This window comes from Pseudopodoces humilis, chromosome 29, assembly GCF_049639895.1.
Source record: "Pseudopodoces humilis isolate 2021_Gansu_Grassland_sample_001 chromosome 29, ASM4963989v1, whole genome shotgun sequence".
Classification (NCBI taxonomy): Eukaryota; Metazoa; Chordata; class Aves; order Passeriformes; family Paridae; genus Pseudopodoces; species Pseudopodoces humilis.
The window spans coordinates 4834770-4854770 of NC_142228.1; the positions used below are offsets into that span (position 1 = coordinate 4834770).

At 54.2% G+C, this 20001-nt stretch overlaps 1 protein-coding gene across 2 annotated transcripts in view; it reads right to left on the reverse strand.

Moving 5' to 3' along the window:
- Window positions 1–3519: 3519 nt before the first annotated feature.
- LOC102099544 (acid-sensing ion channel 2) overlaps window positions 3520–20001 on the reverse strand; it is a 74839-nt gene continuing 58357 nt past the window's right edge. The window contains exons 4-11 of one of the 2 annotated variants that reach the window (XR_015774665.1): window positions 11810–11960; window positions 10847–10903; window positions 10118–10271; window positions 9208–9299; window positions 7415–7494; window positions 5393–5461; window positions 4290–4459; window positions 3520–3725 (exon numbers count right to left, since the gene is read on the reverse strand). Coding sequence is in view for 1 of the 2 variants with exons in the window: in XM_088068082.1 (XP_087924208.1) it covers window positions 4358–4459; window positions 5393–5461; window positions 7415–7494; window positions 9208–9299; window positions 10118–10271; window positions 10847–10903; window positions 11810–11960 (705 nt within the window). In the remaining variant the exon portion in view is untranslated. Of the gene's footprint in view, window positions 3726–4205; window positions 4460–5392; window positions 5462–7414; window positions 7495–9207; window positions 9300–10117; window positions 10272–10846; window positions 10904–11809; window positions 11961–20001 lie in introns of those variants that run through there. The other variant, XM_088068082.1, reaches the window with a different exon arrangement.

The following is a 20001-nucleotide window of genomic DNA, read 5'->3' on the forward strand; positions in this document are numbered from 1 at the left end:
GGAGCAGCTGCTGGAGCCTCGAGAATCCCGGAGGGAGAAATGAAGGAATTATTTCAAGAGACAGGAACAGCAGCACGGTGTTGTTGCAGGCACAGAGGGAGCCTGGGGAGCCCCAAATCTGGGCCAGGTGCAGGAGGGACAAAAATTTAAGGGAGAAGCAATTCCTGAAGGGGGTGGAGAGGCTGAGGGAGGGAAAAATGTGAACTTGGGAGCAGAAATTCTCCAAATTGGTGGCCTAGGAGTGGTCCCACCCCATCTTCACCCCAGAGCTCCAAGGAAATCCCAGGGATATCACTGCGGATTCCAACACTCCGATCCTTCCAGGAATGCAGCTGGGATCAGCCTGATCTCCCTATTCCAGCTCTGCTCTAGAGTTTTCCTGGATGAAATCCTGGATTATCCTGATCCGTGGCTCTGGGTGTGCTGCGGGGCTCCTCTCGAGCTCGGGAAGATCAGGAACCCTGCAGAGTGTGAAGATGATTCCTTTAAGGAGGCTGGAGAATATTCCTGCCTGGAATAACAATGGAGGCTCTGGGATACACAGGGAGGAGGGGAGGGAAGAGCTTCTGAGAGTTTAGAACTGGAGTTGGGCATGGAGCACATTAATATGGATGTGTTCAGACAGGCAAGGAAACAGCGACTGCAGCTCCCAGAAATTCCGTGAGCTAATGGATCATCACCGAGCTCTTGGAGTGGAGAAGGCAACGAAACCTTCAGAAACCTCCAAGGAGTGGGAGAGGAACCACCACAAGAATTCCCATCCCAGTGGGATTGGGGTTGGGGTTGGGCTCGTCCCACCCAAACTAACACAAAACAAGGACAATTTTCCTGCTAAAAATTCCCATTAATTGCCTCTAATTGCTGTCCTTGCCGCAGGCTCGGGGGGAGGAGCAGGGAGAATGGACCATGGAATGTCCTTCACAGCTGGTGATTCCCAGGAATGATGAAGTGCTGGTTCCTGGAGCATCCCATGGCATGGAGGAGCCTCCTGAATGCTGGGAATGAAGGAGCAGGTGCTTGGGTAACCTTGAGCAAGTGGAGGCGACTCCAAGAGCATTTCCTGGGTGTTTTCCTGGTCCTGGTGGGAATGCAGCTGTGGGAGCTGCCCAGGGATGTGGTGGCTGGGCCATATATCCTGGGAATGTGCCCTGGCCTGGGCTCCAGCCCTGTCCATGCCAAGCTGTGTTCTCCCATTCCCCAAAAACGCAGCTGCTCTTCAGAACTTCCTTCTCAGAGCTGGTTCTGCTCCTGCTTTTCCTCCTGAAGCATTCCCGTGGGATTCTCCTCATTGTCCCAGCCCTGGGGCCCTGCTGCCCAGCAGGGATGATCCAGTGCTCCAGGCCCTGTGGTGCTCCAAGGGGGATTATCCCTTGGGATGGCAATTCCAGCTTTGTTTGATGGAATTGTGGTTGAGGTTGAATTTCCTGAGCTCCAGCTCAGCCAAATCCCCTGCTCAATCCCACTCTGGATTTTCCCACCTTGTCCATGGGATTTTCATTTCCCATGGGGATTGTTCCATTTTTTCCATCAGGATTTTGGGTTTTTTGGAAGCTGATGGTTGGCTCCCAACCCTGCTCCCTGCTCCCATCCCTGCCCCATCCCTGCTCCGTCCCTGCTCCATCTCTGCTCCATCACTGCTTCATTCCTGGTCCCTGCTCCATCCCTGCTCCCATCCCAGCTCCATCCCTGCTCCATCCCTGCCCCATCCCTGCCCTATCCCTTCTCCCATCCCTGCTCCATCCCTGCCCCATCCCTGCCCTATCCCTTCTCCCATCCCTGCTCCATCCCTGCTCCATCCCAGCTCCATCCCTGCTCCATCCCAGCTCCATTCCAGCTCCATCCCAGCTCCATTCCTGCTCCATTCCAGCTCCATCCCAGCTCCATCCCAGCTCCATCCCTGCTCCATCCCAGCTCCATCCCAGCTCCATCCCTGCTCCATCCCAGCTCCATCCCAGCTCCATCCCTGCTCCATCCCTGCTCCATCCCTGCTCCATCCCAGCTCCATCCCAGCTCCATCCCAGCTCCATTCCAGCTCCATCCCAGCTCCATCCCAGCTCCATTCCAGCTCCATTCCAGCTCCATTCCAGCTCCATCCCAGCTCCATCCCTGCTCCATCCCTGCTCCATCCCAGCTCCATCCCTGCTCCATCCCTGCTTCATTCCTGGTCCCTGCTCCATCCCTGCTCCATCCCTGCCCCATCCCTGCTCCATCCCTGCCCCATCCCTGCTCCATGGCAACACCAAAGGGGTGGGATGGACTTGCCAGTACCTTTTCCACTCCCTTCTCTTTTCCTTGGAATGTGCTCCAAAACAGTGTGGGGTTAATTACTGCAAATAATGGAGCTTCCCTTTTCCCTGGAAAATCCTGGGGCACTCAGCAGAGCTGGGGGAGTGCTGGGTGTTTGAACTTTGTTTTTTCCTCCTGAATCCCCAAATAACCCTCACAACTTTTCCTGATCTTTATCATCTCTTTTTTTTCTGGAGAAGGAACCCTTAATCCTGATGAGGTTTGGAATTGGAAATGAGCTCTCCTCCCATCCCTCCCCATCAGGGCCCTTTTCCAGGCCCCTCAAACCCTCATCTCTCCCTGAGGGTGTTTCTTAAAATTCCCAGGTCTCTCCCAGTGCAGGAGAAGCAGCAGAGCAGCCCCTTAGTGCCTGGATCCAAGGATGAAGCCACTGCAGACACATTAGGGATGCACATGGATGGAACAATTCTCTTGTTGTGCTTCGGATCCAGTTAAAGCAGATCAGTAAAGTAAAAGTTCCCAGAATCCCGGACTGGTTTGGGTTGGAAGCAGCCTAAAGAATTCCCACCCCTGCCAGGGATCCAGGGGCAGCCCCAGCTGCTCTGGGCACCCTGTGCCAGGGCCTGCCCACCCTGCCAGGGAACAATTCCTGCCCAATATCCCATCCAGCCCTGCCCTCTGGCACTGGGAGCCATTCCCTGGCTCCTGGCCCTCCATCCCTTGTCCCCAGTCCCTCTCCATGTTTTTTCCAGGCTCCCTTCAGGCACAGGAAGGCCTCAGTGGGGTTACCCCAAAGCTGCTCCTCTCCAGGCTGAACAATTCCCAAACCTCGCAGGGAGGTTTCCAGCACCTCTGTCAGCAAAGAGATTCCAGAGATCCCAGCACATCCTGGAGATCCCCATCCCAGAGAAGACAGGGATGCAGCTGAGTGTGGCCATGGCACCACTCCCACCCCATCCGGAGCTGTGTGAGGACGTGGTGGGAGAGGAAAGGGAGGGATAAGGGATGAGGAAGAGCCCCAGGAAGGCTTTTCCTGGGATCTTCCTTCCCACTGGGGATGTGGGCAAGGCAGGAATGACACAGCCTGGCCATTTCCACAAGACCAGCTTTAATATCAGTCAGGAGAACGAGGAGAAAGCACAGAATCCACGGATGGGAGAAGGAAATTCCAAAAATTCCCCCCAAAAATTAAGAAAGAAATGAATGAACCCGACCCCACCTGCCGCTCCCGGACTCTCCAGGCACTGCAGGCGGAGGAGCAGGACTGGGATGATCCATAGGGAGCCCCTGTGCCTCCTCTCCTGGGATGCTCACCTTGGGCTGAGCTCGGGATTCTGCCCAGCCTCACCCGGAGGACGCGGCCGGGAGAAGAATCCGAGAGCGGCGGTTTTTGGATCTCTTTTATTCTAAAACTCTCAGCCTACGGCGGTGGGAATGGAGAATTCTGGGATGCTCCTTCTGGCACTGAAACCCAGGGACTGCAAAGAGGAACAGAGCTGAGAGAGGCAGCTGAGGGATCCCGTGGCCAGGATAAGCCCTGGCGTGCAACGCTCGGGATATTTGGGATGCTTCCTTTGGGATCTGCTGCTGCTGCTTCTCAGGCTTGGCCAATGCCAAGAAGTGTCCTGTCCCTCCATCCCGTGTGCCAAGGCCCTCTCCAGCTCTCCTGGAGCCCCTTTAGGCATTGGAAGGGGCTCTGAGGTTTCTCTTCTCTGAGCTTCCCTTTTCCAGGTGAACGTTCCCAGCTCTCCCAGCCTGGGAGCTGCTGCCCCAAACCCCCCCAGGAGGAAAGGACAACAGGAGTCAGGTCCAAGGCGCCTCTCACTTTGGGCAGAGTATATTTAGAATTTATATTTTTATATTATCTTTATATTCTTTTAATGCATAGCGAGTTTTTCTTCTTTTTTTTTTTTATTTATTTTTAATCGATTTTTTTAATAATTTTTTCCCATCTTTTTTTCCTGTATTTTTTTTTTTTCCCCCCAGTATTTTTTCCCAGTATTTTTTTTTTTCCATCTTTTGTTTTTCCCCCCGGTGCAAACCTGAGCTGGGTCCCTGTTTTCCCTGTGCAGTTTTCCTTCCTCGGGATGGGCACTGTGGTGGGGAGGGGTCAGCAGGCGATTTCCTCCAGCGTCCCCAGCGGGGCCTGCAGGGGCACGGTCACAGTGTGGCTCAGGCTCTCCGAGTGGTTTGGCACTGGATCACAGGTGCTCTGCCGATGGAAAAGCAGGGAATGCGTTATCCCAGGGCTCTCCCCGGCTGCCAGGGACCCAAATCCTTCGTGCCTCACACACTGGGGAAGGTTTGCTGGGTAAAGGAGCCACGACCCCAGGAGGCTCCTCGGAGAGCTCTGGGCTGGAAACCAAACTGGATTGGATAAATCCCATCCTTCAACCGCCTCCAGGTGATGCTGAGGGACAGGAATGCATCCACAGGAAAGCCAAACACAGCACAGACTCTTCCCTGGCTGGGTTTGGGGTGGGGGAGGCCAGACCCCACAGGAGCCCGGAAAGGAGGCGGGGAGGGGCTTTGGGGTAACCTCGGTCAGAGGCAGTGAGAACCCATCCTTACACCAACTCAGCTGTGGAGCCCCAGCCCTGGGAAGGCCAAATCCACGGGACATTCCCGTCAGAAGCAGCTGAGGGGTGTCATGATCCATCAAAGATCCATCAAAGATCCATCAAAGCTCCCCAAAGCGCTCCCAGCCTCACTGCTGAGCCCCTGGACGCACCAAAGCCGGCGCTGCTCCAAGAGAAACCGCATCCCCCAGGATGGGCCTGGCTTCCCACCCAGCCCCAGCTGGAATAACCCATGGGATTCTGCTCCTGGGGGAACCTGCAGCACCAAGGGCAGCTGGAGAGGATCAGTGGAGCATTGTTGGGATCCATGGATGGTGATATTTGCCTTGTTCTGTCACTCACTCTCTGCTCTCTTCACCTGTTTTTCATTTCTTTCCCTTGCTTTTACTCTCTTTTCTCTCTCATATTTACTGTCCAACAAACCCCAGACTATTGGCACTGGGGCCTGGCCCTGTCTGCACCTTAACTGGGGCAGAGGCATCTCTGATTATAATTCTAGGAACCAGATCCTGACACATGTGGGAAGAGCTCCAGCGTCCCCAGGGAGTTTTCCCTTCTCCCCTTACCACATTCTCGTCATGGCTCCCGTCCTCTTCCTCTTTTCCAAGAAGGTCCAATAATTTTTCCTTGATCAGCTGCAAGAAGAGGGAGCCGGGGTTAAGGTGGGAAGAGGCTGCAGGGGGATTGGGAGCACTGGGATGTGCTGGGTTTGGGGGTGCATTCCAAAGGGTTGGGAGAAGGAGGATGCTCCAAGGGCTGTGCCATGGAAAGGCTGGGAGAGCTGGGAATGTTCACCTGGAGAGGAGAAGCTCCAGGGAGAGCTCAGAGCCCCTTGCAGGGCCTAAAGGGGCTCCAGGAGAGCTGGAGAGGGACTGGGGACAAGGGATGGAGGGCCAGGAGCCAGGGAATGGCTCCCAGTGCCAGAGGGCAGGGCTGGATGGGATATTGGGCAGGAATTGTTCCCTGGCAGGGTGGGCAGGCCCTGGCACAGGGTGCCCAGAGCAGCTGGGGCTGCCCCTGGATCCCTGGCAGTGCCCAAGGCCAGGCTGGACATTGGGGCTGGAGCAGCCTGGGACAGTGGGAGGTGTCCCTGCCATGGCTGGGGTGGGAATGGGTGGGATTTGAGGTCCCCTCCATCCAAACCATTCCAGGATTTTCTTATGAGGAATAAACCCCACAACAATTCCATTTTTGGGACACTTTTGGGCTTCAGGGAAAGCTCTCAGCTCTGTGAGCTCCATTTCCCTTCCCAGCCCCCTCATTTTCCTGTTGCTGCAGGATTTGTCTTCTGGGGAAATCCCATAAAACTTGGGAAGTGTTACTGGAAAATTTCCACTGGGAGAAAAGAGAAATAAAACCAGAAGAAGCTGAAATCCTGAAATCCCAGAAAATCGGGTCAGCTCCTAAGGAATGTGGATCCTGGCTGGTGCAGGGAAGTTGGGTGGGAATTTGGGACCATGAGGACAGAGCTCAGCAGAAGATCACAAAAAAACCTCTTTATGGTCAATATTTTCCCAAAATTTGCCTATCCATGAAAAAAAAAAGAAAAGTTTCTGCTTGCTGTTGTTCCCACAGTCTCTAAATATTTTGTCTGAAAACTGAAATTTTTGAGGTGCTGACCCCCTCTTTGTGAAACTCCGAGCAGAGGGGGAAAACTATTGATATTTTTTTGAAATTTTAAGGTATTTTATTCCTTTTTTCCTGGCTGGTGGGGGTTGAATATTAGGGAATGTGAAGATTTCCCTGCTGGGGCATCCTCAGGGAGCTTCTCTGAGGGGACAAAATGAATTTTTTTTTATTATTAAATAAGAAGAAAAAAATAAAAAGAGCAACAAAATCCTCCACATTCGACACATGTTATCTGCAGATGTCAAATAAAGGACGAAAACAGAGAGGAAAATCCCAAATTTCTGGGGTTTCTTATGGCCTACTTAGGGAAAATCCCCAAGAAATCCAGGAAAAGGCAAATTTGATGAAGTATTTGGGTATCCAGGCTGAGCTCTAAATTCAGCTGCTTTTGCTCTCTGAGCTTTAGGTCTGGAATTTTTCCATATTTTTTATTCCTGGTTAATGGCACCAATGCTGGAGCTGCCCAGGAGGGATTGGGATGGGGGGAATTGTCTGAAAATATAAAAATATAAAGTCAGCATCCCAAAAAAAAAAAAAGAAAATGAGAGGATTTGAAGTGAGTTCAGAGCTGGGACTGTGGGATTCCCTTCCCTGGAATGGGACATGTCCACAGCCTGGGTTGGGACACATTAAACCAACAGCCATGGCCAACTCTCACATCCCCCGGGAATAAAATTCCCTGTTCCCACCCTGAGATGGGGCTGTGGGAGAGCTGGATGAGGCAGGTGGGAAATACAGAATTTTGGGGGGCTCTGGGATCCCCAGGGAACAGAAAATTCAGGGATGAGGGGATCCAAGAGTGGGAAATTCTGGGATGAGGACTCCAGGATGGGAAATCCTGGGCTGAGAGCTCCAGGATGGGAAATCTTGGGATGAGAGCTCCAGGATGGGGAATCTTGGGATGAGGGCTCCAGGATGGGAAATCCTGGGATGAGGGCTCCAGGATGGGAAGGCCTTACCTCATACAGGTAGTCGAAGAGCTCAAGGATGGTGAGGATGCTGGCCCCGATGAACAGCCCCATCTGGCCACCAATGTCACCTGTGGGGACGGCACCGTCAGAGCTCCCGGGCACCGCTGGGCCCAGCCCTGGGAGCTGCCATCCTCAAAAACCTGGAAAAGTGTCCCCATCCCAGCACTGGGCCTGGCCCCTGCAGTGGTTCTCCTGCTGATGGAGCCTGGAGCGCTCCAGGCCGCGTCCCAGGAATCCCAGTTCCCAGTCTGGAGAAGGTGCTGGGAAGAATGAATGTCCCTGGAGCCCAGGGAAAACTCCAGCCTGGCAAAAAGTGGGAAAGGAGGTGCCCTGGGCTTTTTGGGAAGCAACTCCTGGCTTCTGCTGGAGTGTCCCAGGGAGGAGGAGGAACCTGAGGAGATTCCCAGGAATCTGCTGGGAAGGTACCTGGGATGTGGTGCTCTGGGAAGGCAAATCCCATGGAGTTTGCTAGAGAACAGCCCTGGACTGACCCCCAGAGCAAAGGCACCCATGGGTGAGGAGCAGAGGGGCCCTTCCCAGGGGTGTCCATGAGACACAGAGAGAGGAAAGAGGAAAAGAGTTTGGGAGCAAAGTGAACACCCAGAAGGATCCCAAGGGATGTTCTGGATTTACACCACTGGGAATCCCCTGGAGGCTTTGAGCCTGGGAAAAAGGTTTTGGGATGAGACTCTTCCTGAAGCTCCAGAGCCTTGGGAATGAGGGTCTTATGAGGTGCAAATGGGGTTTGGGTCAGAGAGGCCCCAGCAGCCTCCTCTTCCTCCCTGGAATTCCTGGAAAAGCCCCAGGAGGTGCAGAAGGGCTGACATGGGGACACCTCTGTGCCCCAGGGGTGACCCAGCTCCACCTTCCCAAGGTGCTGTGAGCACTGCCAGCATTCCAGAGGGATTTGGGGTGCCTCGGGGACGCTGCAGGGCTCAGGGACCCCAAACCCAATGGGACCAACCCCAAATCTGCAGCTGGGACCCCAAAGCTGGAGCCGATTTGGGGCTGAGCAGCTCAGGGTCTCCTGCAGCTCTTCCATGAAGCAGCCAAAGGCCAAGGGCCCAGGCCTGGCTGGAAAAGGTGGATTTGAAGCAGGGAAGAGGTGATGGGAGCTGGTTTTGGGGTGTTCCTGACACCCTGCACCACGGAGAGCATCCAGCACCCACCCAACCCCAAATCTCCAAAAATGGGAGCAGGCAGGGATGGAGCAGCTCCAGAACCTTCCATGGGTCTCCTCCAGCTCCTGCTGGAAAGGATGGGTTTGGAGCAGGGAAGAGGTGATGGAGATGTGTTTTTGGGATGTCCTCCACACCCTGCCCAGGAGGCACCACAGAGAGCATCCAGCGCCTCCCAACCCCAAATCTCCAAAAATGGGAGCAGGCAGGGATGGAGCAGAACTTTCTATGGGTCTCCTCCAGCTCCTTCATGAGGCATCCAAAGGCCAAGAGCTCAGGCCCAATTGGAAAGGATGGATTTGGAGCAGGGAAGAGGTGATGTGAGATGGTTTTGGGATGCCCTCCACACCCTGCACCACAGAGGGCACCCAGCGCCCGCCCAGCCCCAAAATCTCCTAAAAAAGGGATCAGGCATGGATGGAGCAGCTCCAGAACCTTCCATGAACACACGGAGTATCCATGGGGACATTCCTGGGATGCCGTGGGGTGAGGAAAGCAGAGATGGGGCCTTGCTGGCGGTTTCAAGGCTGAGGACCCCTCCTAGCCTCCCTCTGCCCCTCCCACACCAGTAGAGACCCCAAACTGGTCCCAGTCCCCCCTTACCAAGTAAGGCTGCCACTTCATAGGCTTTCTTCTGCTCAATGGTCTCATAGTTGAGTGCTTCAAAAAAAATGTCCAGCACGAGAATATTCTCTCTGTGGAAACGGGAAAAACATCAGCCCAGGAGCCACTGGTGGCTCAGTCCTTTGGGATTAGGGAAAAATGGGATTTTGGGTTTTTATTCCCCTTTTTCTGGATTGTTCCTCTCTCTGGGGTCCTCAGAACCCCCAGAACTTGGAGCTGGTGCAGAGCAGGAGCTCAGGGCTCTGGGAGCCTTTGGAGCAGCTGGGAAAGGTTTCCACAGAATTCCTCAGGATTTTGGATCTCACTTCGATGGGAACTCTTTTCTTGGATGGTAATTCCTGATTGTGAGGGCAGTGGGGCCCTGGCACAGGTGCCCAGAGCAGCTGTGGCTGCCCCTGGATCCCTGGCAGTGCCCAAGGCCAGGCTGGAGCAGCCTGGGACAGTGGGAGGTGTCCTGGGGTGGGACTGGGTGGGCTTTGGGGTCCCTTCCAACCCAAACCACTCCAGGATTCCATGAGTTCTGTGAAGTAGAATCCAAAGGATCTGGAACAACTCTCACTTCCCACACACAGCAATCACAGGCCCAGGGCTGGGAGAGCTCCACAGTCTGAGGACCTCAGCCTGGAGATACAAACCTCCAACAGGAGCAGCAAAACTGGGAAATTCTGTGCTTTTTTTTTGCTGGGACTGGAGGATTCCCATGAGGACAATCCTTGGGAAGGAACTCAGGTTGTTCTGCTGAGAAGAAATCAACCTCATCTCTTCCAGGTTTTCACTCTGCTCTTCCCTGGAGGACATCCCTGTGCTGGGGATGGATTGGCCAGGACTGGGCACTTTCCAGACATTTCCCTCCCAAAACCCAAAGGAATCCAGGTCCTCCCCCACTCACGAGATGTATTTTTCCGACTTGTTGAACTTCTTCTCCAGGTACTTGGCTGAGGTCTTGCTGGGGATCTTGACCATGGAGAGCTCCTTGTTGTACCTGGTGAGGTTACAGGGGGTCCTGCAGATGCAGTAATTGCTGTCCTTCTCCGCCAGGAGACCTGCGGGGGCAGGCACGGAGCTCATGGAGCAGGGACACGGAATGGGTGGGATCCCATAGAACGGGGACATGGAGCAGGGTGGGATCCCAGGGAGCAGGATGGGATCCCAGGGAGCAGGGTGGGATCCCAGGGAGCAGGGTGGGATCCCAGGGAGCAGGGTGGGAGCAGACATTATCCCTCCCAGAAAGGGGCCAAGGGGTCACTCCTGGCCATCTCTGTCCCGGTTCATCCCAGTTCTCAGCACCTCGGACAGGGCTCTTGCTGGAGGCCACACTGTCGTCAACAGCAGCTCGGAGAACTCATGGCTGAGTCTCCTAAATCCAGACTTGGAATGGGTCCCTCCATCCCAACCCCAGCCCCAGAGGGGCTCCTGGGGCTCCCCTGATCCCAAGGGTTTCTGTGCTCATGGAGCCCTTTGCCCCACAGAGAACCAGGAGAAACTTCATCCCAGGGTGCATCCAGCACTCCCCAGCCACCCAATCCCTCTCCAGGCTGCAGATCCCCCCGTTCCTGGCAGCCAGGAAGATCCAGGCCGCTGAAATCCCCCTGGATTCAGGGATTGCCCCGGTACTCACTGAGTGCGGGCTCTGCGCATTCCTTGTACTGCTCCGGGGTGCAGAAGGGAGCGTCCCCTGCAGGGACAGGACAAATCCATCACAGGGGGACACCGAGCTCTCCATGGGGACCCAGGGACCTCCCCCCACGGCTGTCCCCACCTCTGCCTGCCACAGGGGCCTTTCCCAGCAGGAGCTGCTGGGAACAGCACCCAGGGTGGCTCTGGAGCTAAAAAAGGTGGGATTTGATGATCCCAGAGGTCTTTTCCAACCTTAATCAGACCTGTGTCTCTCCTCTGTGGCTTGCTCCTATTTCACAGGGAATCAGGGAACATCCTGAGCTGGAAGGGCCCCCCAGGATCACCCAGTCCCACTCCTGCCCTGCCCAGACCCCCCAACAATCCCACCCTGTTCATCCCTGGAGCGCTGTCCAAGTTCTCCTGGAGCTCTGGCAGCCTCGGGGCCGGGATCATTCCCTGGGGAGCCTGGGCAGTGCCAGCACCTCTGGGGGAAGAACCTTGCCCTGAGATCCATCCCAAATCCCCTGGAACAGCTCCAGCCATTCCCTGGGTCCTGTCCCTGTCCCAGAGATCGGAGCTGCCCCTGGGGAGGAGCTGCAGCCCCAGTGAGCTCTGCCCTCAGCCTCCCCTGCTCCAGATGAACAGACCAAGTGCCCTCAGCTGCTCCTCGTGTGGCCCCTCCAGACCCTTCCCCATCCTCGTGTCCCTCCTTTGGACCCTCTTGAGTTCTTTGATATCTTTTTTATTTTGTGGTGCCCAAAAGTGCCCCAGAGCTGAAGGTGAGGCTGCCCCAGCCCAGAGCAGGGCTGGACAAGCCCTCCCTCCCCCTCTGCTGTCCCTGATTCCCCAGGACAGGGATGGTCCTGCTGGCTCCAGACCCAGCCTTTCCCAAAGGCCACGGGCACCTCCTTCCCCCAGGTGTCCCCAGCCCCTCCAGCCCGGCCCCGCTGTCCCCAGCCCTGACCTGGCATGTGCACCATCCTGCAGTTGCAGTTCTCCACGATGTACCGAGTCTCGCAGTCGATCCTGCAGGCCGTGACGCTGTACACCGGGAAAAACGCCAGCCCCAGCTCCGGGGAGCGACACTCGCCCCACGGCGGGGGCAGGTACGTCAGCTGGGGACAGGGACAGGGACAGGACATCAGCTGGGGACAGGGACAGGGACAGGACATCAGCTGGGGACAGGGACAGGGACAGGATGGGGACAGGGACAGGGACAGGACATCTTCCCTGTCACAGGAGCTCCTCTGTTTTGGGGTGGCCCCTGCAGCCCCTCAGGGTGCCCCCCCTCTCTGGAGCTCCCTGATTCCTGGGATAACTCACTCGGGACAAGCTGTCCCTAAGGAGCTCTCCCAGTCCCAGGTGACGTCTCAGGAGTGGGAGCAGCTGTGGAAGGATCAGCTGGAATTTCTGCCTGGCAGACTCCACTTTACAAACTGGAAAAGCTCCACCAAAGTTTCCCCAAGCAGGAAAATCTGCACATTCCCTGGAAATGTGTGGAGTTTTCTCCCAGCTGCTGCTCCCAGCCTGGCACAGGAATCCCTGGGGTTAAATCCAGGGGGAATCCATCCCTAAGGAATCCATGAATCCCTTCCTGGCCAAATCAGGGCCGAAACCTCAGGAAAAGCCTTTCCATCCACAGCCTTGATCCCATGGAACTGCTGAACTCATTTCAGACCTGGATTCCTGCTCTCCGTGCCTCTGGAGCTGCTGGAATGCTGGGAAAGGCAACCCAAGGAGCCAGGAGCAGGATGGATGGAGCAATCCCAGCCCTTGGCCATGGAAAGAATTAACGGGAGAGACTTAATTGGGTTCGATCCCTCTCCCTGCAGCCCCTCCAGATCCTCCTCCTCCTGAGGGATTCCTGAGGGAATCCCTTTCCTTTCTTCCAGATTATCCCAATTTGGGTCGGTGGGAGGGATCTGGGGCTGGATCAGCCCCGGGATGTGGAGCTGCCCCCTCCACTGTTCCCTGCTGCCTCCAAAGTGGGAACAAACCACATCAAAGCAGCAGGAAAAGCAGGGAAAAGGCAGCAGGAACATCCCTGTCCTGGGATCCTGCAGGAATTATGCTCCCTGGCAGCTTCCCAAGGGCTCCTCCCCTGCTCCTGTGTAGGGAAATCCAGCTCCAGCCTCTAATTGGGGGTGACAAACTCCCAGCCTGGCCCTTTTGCTGTCATTAATAATTAATTAATGATTTAAATGCTTTTCCAACCCTCCTGATCCCGGCTTTCTCCAGGATTACTGGGATCAGTTCCCAGCTGGCAGGAGCTAAAAGGGGAAGGAAAAAATTGATTTGACTCCTTGGAAGCTGGATGGATCCTGCTTGTCCCAAATGCCAGGAAAAGGGGGGATGAGCTTGGAAAACCCACAGGGAAGGGATCCCAGGGGTGGGGGAGGATCAGCTCCTGCCACAGCCTTTCCCTGGCCACATTCCTGCCTTTCCACACTGCTCCTGGCACGGAGCCCCCCAGGAGCTGCCAGCATCTGCCTGCAGCCACAGAGGTCATTCCTTCAATTAATTGGAAGTGCTATCCTTGTTTTTCCTGCCTGTTTCATTTTCTCAAACAGGGAAATCCCAGCAGAGGTCAGGGCAGCTTCATAAAATCCTGGAATATCCTGAGTTGGGAAGGATCCCACAAGGACTGAGTCCAACCCTGGCCCTGCCCAGGATCCCAACAATCCCTGGGATTGGTGTCCAAAGGCTCCTGGAGCTCTGGCAGCCTCGGGGCCAGGACCATTCCCTGGGGAGCCTGGGCAGTGCCAGCACCTCTGGGGGAAGAACCTTTCCCTTCCCCATTTTCCTCTGGCTCTGGGATGGATCCAGCACCGATTCCTGCCCAGACCCTCTCACGTGGCTGATGGCACCAACCTCCATCGATCCCGAGGAAGGATCCAACCCTGAACATCCCCACCCGGGCTGGCTTCCCAAGGAAAGCAGAATCGGAACCTCTGGTCCTTAATAAGACCTTCAACAGCAGCAGCTTCATGGAATTTCCATCCCAGGCAGCTCCAGCCCTTGTGAAATGCTGCAAAACCCAGAGCAGCCATGGCTGGCTGATCCCAGCTCCCAGTTAATGGTGCTGGAATTGTCCATTTGCATCTCCAGCTCCTTTCCCATCCTGGCTGTTCCTTCCCATTTGCTCCCTTCCTGAGGATTTGGTTTGAAGGGATGAATTTGACCCTGGGAGCTCCCCTGGGGCAGAGCTCGGGGCGTTACGGAGCCCATGAGTGCCCAGGGAAAAATGGAATTCTGGAGCTCCAGGATCCTCCTTTGCAAATCCAACACGAACAGCAGCACTGAAACCTCCTGAAGATCCATAAAAAGTCCAGGGAAGCCCCTCCAGAGCCTCATCCCAGATTTGCTCCCACTCCTGCTCCCCCTGGTTGAGCTGGGCCTGTGGCTCAGGTGCAAAATCAGCCTTAAATTCCCAATAATGGGAAATTATGGAATTATAAAGGTTGGAAAAGCCCTCTGAGATCGAGTCGAGCTGTTCCCTCAAGGCCACCACTGCCCCCTGTCCCCAGATGTCACATCCCCATGGATGAAATCCCTCTGGGATGGGAATTCCCCACTGCTCCAAGAAACTCTGCCTCTCCTCCTGCTCATTCCCTGCCACATCCAGAGGGAGCCAGACCATTCCCCCTCATTCTCCCAGAAAATTCTGGCTGGATTGGTTGGACTCAATTCCCAAGCTCTGGCAGAGGTGCCCAGTTTGGGGGATGGGCGGAATTGGGCTCTGAAGTTTTCCTGTCCTCACTTTTACACCTTTTTATAAAATCCTCTTTTCCACAGGACACAGGGGCAGCAGGAAACCCAAACCATTCCCTCATCCTTGGATCCGATGGTTCTTCCCGACCTCCCTTCCCAATCTGTGCCTCTTCCAGGCTCTGCCTCATCTCCCTCCCTTCCCTCCCAACCCTGTTTTCCAACCAAATCCCCTCTCCTGCCCCACAAATTCAGTTTTCTCCATCTCCTGCTTCCAACTGCTCCTGTGCCATGAAGGTTCTGTGGGATTGGTTTTATTAATCCTTTATTAATCCTTGTTAGATTAATTCAGAATTGAAGGATAAATTGAAGGGAATCCACTGGGAGAGTTTGTGGGATTGAGGGGAACAAAGAAATCAGGGGGTGAAGCTTTTTCCAGGAGGGGTCAGACCATGGGTGGGAGAAAATGCTTGGAGCAAGTGTTAGGAAACTGTAAAAAATCCATGGAATTATGGAATGGTTTGGGAGGGACATTAAAACTCATCCAGTTCCAACCCCAGGAACACCTCCCACTGTCCCAGGCTGCTCCAAGCCCCATCCAGCCTGGCCTGGGAGATTTCTGGGATCCAGGGGCAGCCCCAGCTGCTCTGAGAAATCCATTCCAGGGCCTGCCCACCCTCCCAGCCAGGAATTCCTTCCCAATGTCCCATCTGTCCCCACCCTCTGGCAGTGGGAGGGACAGGGCAGGGGTAGGTGGGATATTGGGAAGGAACAGACATTCCCTGGACACACATTCCCTCTGTCCTGGCACCCATCCCTTGTAAAATGACACCTCAAACATGGGAAATGTTCTTTAATTCCTCCTAATTCCCAAATCCCAGTGCTTCCACCCTGACTGCAGATCAGCCTTTCCAAGCCATCCCTGAATCCCATTTTCCTGCCTCTCTAATCCCACTCTGGAGCTGCAGTTCTGTAGTTCTGCTCTCTATCCCACAAAACCTTTGGAAGGGATGAGGCTCCAGAGCCCCATCAAACAGCGTTCGGAACCTGGGGCTTCACTGAAGCCTCTGAAATTTTTATGGCCGACTTGGCAGGAATTGCCCTTTTCCAGGTGCTTCCCATCTTCCCTGAATGTCCTGTGCAGCTCTGTTGGGAAGTCTGATCCCATTCCTGACAGAGGAGGTTTGGAAAAAGCCTGGAAAAAGGGAAGGAAGGAGGAATTTCTCTTTCTTCATGGGATCAGCTCTTAAAAATACGGATTTTAGTGTGTCCATCCAAGCCTTGGTCAGGGAAAAGGGGAATATTGCAGGGATAGTGCAGGCATAGTGCAGCTTCCCAAGGCCTGGAGGGGGAGATTCCAACACCAGACTCACCCAAAAGTGCCAGGAAAGGTGAAAATGGAAGGGGATCCATCCAAAGCTGGGAGTGGTGGGAGCTGAAGGGCAATTCCCAATTCCAGGGGGTCCTGGCCTCCCTTGGGATCCCTCTGGAGGTGATGGATCCTTCCCAGCTCCCATTCATGAGCGCACAAACCTCACTCATCCTCTCAGGAATTGCCATGGAAACACTCCTGGAGATCCCAGAGCATCCCTGAGGGAGGCACACGGCACCGTGGCTGGGCCGGGGCCGGGGGGTTCATCCCACGGGAAAGGCAGCAGCTCCGTGCTCCCGGATCCATGGGAAGGGCTCCAGCTCCTTTCCCTCGGCTCTCGGGCGTGGAGGGGGATCCAGGGAGGATTTCCCATCCAGACCCTCCTGTTGTCATTCCAATCATCCATCGTGTGCTTCCCTCAGGGAGCTCAGCCTCGGCTCCCCTCAACTTCAGCGATTGTTCCAGTCTGAGGTTTCATGGAAACCTGGAATGGTTTGGGTTGGGAGGGACCTCAAATCCCACCCATTCCCACCCCAGCCATGGCAGGGACACCTCCCACTGTCCCAGGCTGCTCCAGCCCCAGTGTCCAGCCTGACCTTGGGCACTGCCAGGGATCCAGGGGCAGCCCCAGCTGCTCTGGGCACCCTGTGCCAGGGCCTGCCCACCCTGCCAGGGAACAATTCCTGCCCAATATCCCATCCAGCCCTGCCCTCTGGCACTGGGAGCCATTCCCTGGCTCCTGGCCCTCCATCCCTTGGAAATATTCCCTATTTTTCCTGTGGCCCCTTCAGGTCCTGGAAGGTCACAGTTTGGTGTCTCCTGGTGTCTCCTCCAGGATGAACAATCCCACTTTTTTTCAACCAGGAAACGTCTCCCTTGGCCACACATCCATAAGCAGCTTGGCCTCTTTAACTCATCCACCACATTTTAAGGACAAACCTCCTCCTGGAATTGCTTTCTCAGCAGTTTTTGTTGCTGACTCAGCATTCCCAACCCTGACACTGCCAGATCCCTCCTGGGACGCTCCAGAGGTCACTCCTGCATCAACTCCCAAAGTGGGAAATGCATCCCAAAAGTTTCTCCTTGCAGGAACCACAGGGTGCAGCCACTGGAGGAGGAGCAAAGCTGATTTAATTCCCATTTTTCCAGCCTGGGAGCTCATTGTGAAGGAGATTTAATGAGATCCCAACCATGGAGCCAGAGCTGGCTCTGGACAGGGGATTTTGGGAAGCTCTGGGTGGAAAGCCAGGATTTATCCCCTGGTCCCAAGATGTGAATCCTCACTGGTGCTGGCAGCTGCAGCCCTGGGAAGTCAGAAAATCAGGGAGCAAAGCCCAGGGAATGCTCTGATTTCCAGAGTGGGATGAAGAAAGAAGGGAGGAATTTGAGCAGGGCCACAGGAAACGATTCCAGAGCCAGGAATGAACCCCCCACCCCCCAAATTCTGTCCCACAGAGGATCCACAGCTCCCAACACCCCAAATCCTCCCCACTCCACACTTTTTATCCCTGAATAAAGAGCTCAGAGCCTGAGGCTGCTCTGAGCAGGGAGATGGGAAACCATCTCCACTTTATTCCTGTTTTTTTTTGGCTGCAGGATCATTTCTTTTATGGCCCAGGGTGTAAAACTCCAGGTTCAGGACCCCAATAACTTCCTGGGCTCAGTCCCTGGGGGATTTTCCTGGAGCTGTTCCACCTTTGGCTCTGCTTTATTAAAGGAGCAGCACAGACAGAGATTTAGTTGGAAAAACCCAGACTAAATGAGGGATTGGGATAAAAGCTGCACATTGGGAAGGTGGGGCAAGCCCAGAAGGTCCCCAAGGGATAATTAATTAGAGGAAGTTATTAATGGCTGTAATTAGGTTAAAAATGACTTTCTGGGAAGAGGGATTGGGGTGGGAGCTGAATGCAGGAGATCCCTCCAGCTCTCCTGGGAAAAGTTTTGGAGGCCTCAGATGGTTCTAAACCAGACAGAAAACGCCAGGAATGAGCCCTTCCCTTTCCCAGCAGCAAAACTCTGGCAAAACCCCTGGAAAAAGGGACAACCTGGAGCTGAGAGTCCCTAAATCTGTTCTTCTGTCCTCTTCATTTCCCACGTGAAGGGGACCTTTGGGGAGGGATGTTTTCCCCTCTCATCTGGATGATGTTCTCCTGGTTGGAATTCTCATTTTTAATGGAAATATTGAAATAGGCAGTGCTGGCAATGGGGTGGGGAAGGATTCCAGCAGCTGCAGCAAAGCCCTGGAATTTGCACCAATTTAACCCAAAGTCCTTGAGATCCTCTCTGAGGCTCCAGCTCCCAGCCCTAATCCCAAATCTTATCCAGGATGGGATTTTTAAGGAAGACAAATCTTTTCAATCACTGCTGGAGCTGCCAGGTGGGTCTGACTCAAGGAGCTGTTCCCAAAATCTTTGAGCATCAGGCACCACACGATGCCCTGTCCAGCCATTCCCATCCCTGTCCATCCTTGTCCATCCATCATCCATCCATCCATCCATCTATCCATGATCCATCCATGATCCATCCATCCATCATCCATCCATCCATCCATCCATCATCCATCCATCCATCCATCCATCCATCATCCATCCATCCATCATCCATCCATCATCCATCATCCATCCATCCATCCATCATCCATCCATCCATCATCCATCCATCCATCCATCATCCATCATCCATCCATCCATCCATCATCCATCCATCCATCATCCATCCATCCATCATCCATCATCCATCCATCCATCCATCATCCATCATCCATCCATCCATCCATCCATCCATCCATCCATCCATCCATCCATCCATCATCCATCATCCATCCATCCATCCATCCATCCATCCATCCATCCATCATCCATCCATCCATCCATCCATCCATCATCCATCCATCCATCCATCCATCCATCCATCCATCCATCATCCATCCATCCATCCATCATCCATCATCCATCCATCCATCCATCATCCATCCATCCATCCATCATCCATCCATCCATCATCCATCCATCATCCATCCATCCATCATCCATCCATCCATCCATCATCCATCCATCCATCCATCCATCATCCATCCATCCATCATCCATCCATCATCCATCCATCCATCATCCATCCATCCATCCATCCATCCATCCATCATCCATCATCCATCCATCCATCATCCATCCATCCATCATCCATCCATCATCCATCCATCATCCATCATCCATCCATCATCCATCCATCCATCCATCCATCCATCCATCCATCCATCATCCATCCATCATCCATCATCCATCCATCATCCATCCATCCATCCATCCATCCATCCATCCATCATCCATCCATCCATCCATCATCCATCCATCCATCCATCCATCCATCCATCCATCATCCATCATCCATCCATCCATCCATCCATCCATCCATCCATCCATCCATCATCCATCCATCCATCCATCCATCCATCCATCATCCATCCATCCATCCATCCATCATCCATCCATCATCCATCCATCATCCATCCATCCATCATCCATCCATCCATCATCCATCATCCATCCATCCATCCATCCATCCATCCATCATCCATCCATCCATCCATCCATCATCCATCCATCCATCCATCCATCATCCATCCATCATCCATACATCCATCCATCATCCGTCCATCCATCATCCATCCATCCATCCATCCATCCATCCATCATCCATCCATCCATCCATCCATCCATCCATCATCCATCCATCCATCCATCCATCATCCATCCATCCATCCATCCATCATGTGGATGTGTCACTGCTGGGATTCACAGAAGACGATTCCAGGGTATCCCAGCAGAGTTTGTCATAAATCATGGGAATGTTTTGGTGTCACCTGAAAGATTCCCATTGTTCTCCATCAGGAAATTGTCCTCCTGCCTCTTTTAATATCCTTGGAGTGTGTTTTTTCCTGGGAAAACTCTGGTGGGTTGGACAGGACCCAACACTTGGAGCTGCTACTGCTCAACTCCAACCGTGGAAGAGCAAAGCAGGGAAGTCACCAGGGATGAAATCCCACCTGGAGATGGAATTGCTGTGGGACTTTAAGGAGC